Genomic DNA, 6,000 nt, shown 5'->3' with positions numbered 1-6,000 from the left:
TATATAAAGAGACAACGTATTTTTCGTTTGTGACCACTAACCGTGAAAACTACTGAACCAATCGTTACCAAATTTTAACTGTAGCATCTTTATGATCCCCAGAATGTTTACCACTAATGAAACCTGCAGATGTTTTATCTATACTAATAAAAATTAAAACATATCATCTAGGGTTAAAGCTTTTATGTCCAACAGATGGCGCTACGAGTACAACGCCCTAAGTTTGCTTTTCTGTGAGGATCTATATCTATATCTATATCTATACTACTATATAAAGAGACAACGTATTTTTCGTTTGTGACCACTAACCGTGAAAACTACTGAACCAATCGTTACCAAATTTTAACTGTAGCATCTTTATGATCCCCAGAATGTTTACCACTAATGAAACCTGCAGATGTTTTATCTATACTAATAAAAATTAAAACATATCATCTAGGGTTAAAGCTTTTATGTCCAACAGATGGCGCTACGAGTACAACGCCCTAAGTTTGCTTTTCTGTGAGGATCTATATCTATATCTATATCTATACTACTATATAAAGAGACAACGTATTTTTCGTTTGTGACCACTAACCGTGAAAACTACTGAACCAATCGTTACCAAATTTTAACTGTAGCATCTTTATGATCCCCAGAATGTTTACCACTAATGAAACCTGCAGATGTTTTATCTATACTAATAAAAATTAAAACATATCATCTAGGGTTAAAGCTTTTATGTCCAACAGATGGCGCTACGAGTACAACGCCCTAAGTTTGCTTTTCTGTGAGGATCTATATCTATATCTATATCTATACTACTATATAAAGAGACAACGTATTTTTCGTTTGTGACCACTAACCGTGAAAACTACTGAACCAATCGTTACCAAATTTTAACTGTAGCATCTTTATGATCCCCAGAATGTTTACCACTAATCAAACCTACAGATGTTTTATCTATACTGATATAAATTAAAAGATATCATCTAGGGTTAAGGCTATGTTTGCTTTTCTGTGAGGATAAAGTAAAGCACATCATCTTCTATCTATCTATATAAATAAAAATGTAATGTTCGTTTGTACCTATCGATCCCTTTGAAATCCCCCCCCGGGGAGATGGACAGGATTAAGGCTTACCGTAAAGAACTCTGCTTCTATTTATACTATTTTAGATGCGGTTTTTTGCGTTTTTGATTGCGTTTTAATAGGGTATGTCAACAGAATATACACTAAAAAGGGATTTTTCAATATCCCCCCCGTGGGGGAGAGGGACAGGATTAAGGCTTACCTTGAAGAACTTGGCTTCTATTATACTATTTTAGATGCGGGTTTTTGCATTTTGATTGCGTTTTAATAGGGTACGCCAAGAGAATGTACACTAAGAAAATATTTTTCGAAAAATTTCCCCTCACACGGGGGAAGTGTTATACATTTATAATAGATACATTTTGAGCCACAACAACACGTGGCGGGGTCTGCTAGTTCATAATAAAGTGTATTATGAAACCTTGAGGCCTGAATAATTCATTTAGTAATACATTTATAAGTATGTTCAAGAAATTTTAAAACTTTTTAATAATGACAATAGTTTTAACAGTTAACTTTTAAAATTAACATCAGAATTAATTACCTCAGGTTATGTTAAAAATTGTGGGCTTGGCCATTTTTACCCATTTTTAAATATTATTCAAATTTTTAAGAGAGTTTTAATTATTCAGTAATGAAAACTGTATAAATTTTCTAAAATGCCACTTGTTAATGTGCTATTCTTCATTTAAAAATTATATTTTTATTATATTTCAATAGGTATTCCTGTAACTGAACCTAAAAGTCCACCAGAAATATATTTTTTTGATGTAGTGAGGCAGTGTAATGCTATTTGTCATTTATTAGAAAAACAGTTTGCAGATACATTAGTTCCTCTTGTTGTGTAAGTTTTGTTAATCTGTTAAATTACTACATATATTAAAAAATTTTATCATTTTTTTCTTTGTTTCATTGTGGATTTAGAGATTGAAATATGTAAGCATTGCAAATTAAATTTTTAAGAATGATGATGAAACATTCTTGTGTGAGACAAGATGATTATTTTCTATAGAATTTTTGGAATTTGTAAAATCAAAAATGTTTGCTTACATTAGAAAATTACTTAGTTTCTTTAATTTTTTTAAAAAAATGTATTTGAAGCTATCCAATTAGTATATTTATTATTTTTTAGACATTTTAGCNGCCACTTGTTAATGTGCTATTCTTCATTTAAAAATTATATTTTTATTATATTTCAATAGGTATTCCTGTAACTGAACCTAAAAGTCCACCAGAAATATATTTTTTTGATGTAGTGAGGCAGTGTAATGCTATTTGTCATTTATTAGAAAAACAGTTTGCAGATACATTAGTTCCTCTTGTTGTGTAAGTTTTGTTAATCTGTTAAATTACTACATATATTAAAAAATTTTATCATTTTTTTCTTTGTTTCATTGTGGATTTAGAGATTGAAATATGTAAGCATTGCAAATTAAATTTTTAAGAATGATGATGAAACATTCTTGTGTGAGACAAGATGATTATTTTCTATAGAATTTTTGGAATTTGTAAAATCAAAAATGTTTGCTTACATTAGAAAATTACTTAGTTTCTTTAATTTTTTTAAAAAAATGTATTTGAAGCTATCCAATTAGTATATTTATTATTTTTTAGACATTTTAGCCTGATTTGTGTATTTTATCATGTGCATTTTATTTTAGATCAACTCCAAAACATGGGTATTGTTTACAAAGGAAAAAAGCACTTTCAGAACAAATGGAATTAAAATTGCATAATGGATTAGAACGGTAATTTTGATTAACTTATACTACTATATTACTTTGTAAGAAATTAAAAATATGATTTTTCTTTATAAAGGTCGATTTCAGCTATTATTGGTTGGGTAAAGTTTCTACTACAATCTGAACAACGAAAAACAGATTTTAAACCAGAAACTGAAGACTTAGTACTTGCAGTGGCCACACCTGTGAGTTCCTAGAAAAATTTATAGTTTAAATCATATATTGAATATATTATTATTATACTTTGGAAGTTGAGGTGCAAATTTTGTTTTTTAAAAAAAAAGGATTGAAAAGTGGATTTTTGTAAAAAACCAGTGTTAAAAAGTGCTCCAAAAAACATAAAAGTAAAACTATCGTTTTGTTGTGCATAAAAATATACATAGAACACAAAATTCAAGAAAATGATAGAAAATCTGAATTAGTCATTTTTGGAATCTGATCCATTAGTTTCATAGTTTACAAGCAGCAAAGCATTGTACTTGAAAACACAATCATTTTACATTCTCCACAGTCAGCTGCAGAAGGCATAAGGAAAGTAAATCTTTGAACTGTAAAAATGATCTCAACATCAACAGATGGAAGAGGAGCATATTTAGTTTTCAATGAAAACTTTAGGTTTTGTGACACGAGATTTGGGAATTATATTTTGAATATCCAGATTTTACTCTGGGATTATTCCAGTTTCTTTAAAGCAAATCCATCCAACTGGTTTTAGGCATGTTTAAAAGTTTTTCACTGCTTCTCTGTAGATAGACTGCTTTACATGAGTTTAGAAACTGAACTGCACAGGAACTTGTAGGAATGAACATTGTAATGTTCCTTTAACATGGCTTCTTGTTTCAACAGACTGTGGGGTTTGGGGGCTGTAAAGATTTATTACGCACTTTTTTGGGTAGAGTCCTGCCACCAGGTGTGTTTTATCAGACACACCGCCGTTTGAGATGAAATGGATGATTAAGGCGCGAGGGTAAGAGTCACTCCGAAGTCCAGGAATGAGCCTCTCAGGAGGAAGAATGCAGAGTCAGATATAACCAATTTAAGGACATTTTAACATAAACAAAAGTTTAGAACAGAATTATAAAACCCGATTTTGGAAATTTGCCTATTTTTGTCTATACAACGAGGGGAGTGCCAACTTCGAACTTACGCGTAAGTATTCAAACTTACGCGACTCACAACATTCCAGGTAAACAAGATGTTTTCTCTTGTGAGGTGGACCTGATGGCCAAGACTGTGGAGGTTTCTGGTGTTCGCTGTACTTCGTCTTGTGCTTGCTCGTTTTTGAGTCGTCCTCTCTTGAACCACTCTTTCTCTGGTGCTCGTCTGGTTTCACTCTCTGGATCTCTGTCTGTCTGATTGTCACTGCAACTCCAACTCATTCTGCAACAACTCTTTCTGTGACAGCATCTGCAACTCAACTACCTTTCTCTGGCTGGAGCTGTGTCCCCAACTGCTGACTATCTCACTGTCTCTTTCTAACTGCCTTTCTCTGACTGGAGCTCTCCTTTTAAACACTTCCAGCATGATAAAGTTCATCATCGGGTGATGATTTATTGGCAGTGTCATCATTGTAGCTGAGGCAGTGTTTTCTTATTTGGTGATGACGTCGAGCTTTGTAGAGTCATCTCTGAGTTGGTGTTTTCTTATCTCTGAGTTGACATGACTCATCTTTGCTCTTAGTCATTGTTCATTGATTGCTTTGACAGTTCTTCATTTAATATGTAAACATTGCCAAAAACAAGGGGGATGCAATGTTCCCCATTTCTATATGTATCTTTTATAATTTTTGATTATTTAATTGCTCCTTCCTCTTTTCTTTAGCATGTTGTGAGATTTCTGATAGTTGGATAATAAACCGTTTTATTCTAATTAATTTAAGTTAATATTAAAATTTGGAAAGAGAGAGTCCCTAGATTGGTAAAATAGGTGAATTTCCTCCTATAACTTCGGTTGTTATTCAAGATACAGTTAAGGTTTACGCAAATACATAATTAAAAAAGATATAAAGTAAATAAACAAAAATTATTACAAATAAGTTTACAAATATATATATATATATATATATATATAGATCTATATATATTTTTGGAGGGGGAGTGGTGGTCTTCACAAGACTCTTGAGTTTTATTTAGGCTACTGAAGACTTTTTGTTCCATTTATTAATAAATGCTTTTATGGATGAGAAATTTTTAGCATAAAAACAATCTACTTGAATCCATAGTTCCCAACTGGTTATTACAAGGGGTTTTGGGAGTGGCAAGCCAGTCATCTCTCCATGTGGATGTATGTTCTCAGGATATTTAATCAAAGCTTTTTTCATTTTCAAAATGAAATTGTTGGCCCAAGAAAATTCTGCCCTAATCACTTCAAATACTCTGTTAAGGCAATGAGTAAGACAATTCACATATCTCAGATTTGGATTCATTAGCTGAGATGTATAAGTTGTATTGGTTCCAGTCTTAATGGACTGTTGAGAATGTTTAGCACTTATCTTAGTACATTCATTGTTTCATCAAATAATAAACCAGCAATGAGTTGCTCAACTTTCTTGGTAACATTTAAAATTTTGGTGGTTCCATTTGTTATCATATTTTATTAAAAAAAAGTTTTATATTTTTAACTATTATAAATTGGCAAAAAGCTTAATTTTGAGGGTAGGGATGCGTTTTATAAAAAATTGTAAATACTAATAACAAGTAAAATAGTCATATTATGTATGACCTTACTGGAGATACACATGACCCCATTATCTCCCCATCCCCTGACCTTTAACCACCAAAATTTAATATCATTAATTTCTCTAATCAAATTTCCCTGCAAAATTTCAGAAATTTTCGACAAAAAGCACAGGAGTTAAGCTTCAAAGAGGGTAAACAAAATTGTGCCCCCCCACACTCTCACATTCACACTAACATCCATCTGTACCTATGGAAATTACACCTGAAGTTTTTTGCATTTCTTGATGTTTCAAAGTATCCTGAGCCCAAAAATGTAAAAATCTGGGGAGGTCATTTTTTGCTGGATTGCCATACTTTTTATCTGTTATAACAGCTGAGAAAGTAAAAAAGAAGAAATAAATTGTTTCCTACTATTACCTGTATTTTTTTAAAGTTGCTTCATAGCTTTTAATTATTATGCTTTTGTCAGGGATTGAGTGCTTGGTATACTTTTTTAGAAAGTTTTTGAA

At 31.7% G+C, this 6,000-nt stretch overlaps 1 protein-coding gene across 1 annotated transcript in view; it reads left to right on the top strand.

Annotated features, from left to right (window-relative positions):
* Nucleotides 1-6,000, top strand: part of LOC111620096 (exocyst complex component 5-like) — a 49,434-nt gene that overhangs the window by 37,617 nt on the left and 5,817 nt on the right. Inside the window, exons 12-14 of the mRNA XM_023361940.1 lie at nucleotides 1,792-1,915; nucleotides 2,733-2,819; nucleotides 2,890-2,998. Coding sequence (XP_023217708.1) covers nucleotides 1,792-1,915; nucleotides 2,733-2,819; nucleotides 2,890-2,998 — 320 coding nt within the window. The remainder of the gene's footprint in view (nucleotides 1-1,791; nucleotides 1,916-2,732; nucleotides 2,820-2,889; nucleotides 2,999-6,000) is intronic.

This window comes from Centruroides sculpturatus, unplaced genomic scaffold (genome assembly GCF_000671375.1).
Source record: "Centruroides sculpturatus isolate CEXI.00-Female unplaced genomic scaffold, Cexi_2.0 scaffold131, whole genome shotgun sequence".
Taxonomy (NCBI): Eukaryota; Metazoa; Arthropoda; class Arachnida; order Scorpiones; family Buthidae; genus Centruroides; species Centruroides sculpturatus.
Note: the sequence above shows the minus strand (reverse complement) of the source record. Positions and strands in the feature narration are given on the sequence as shown.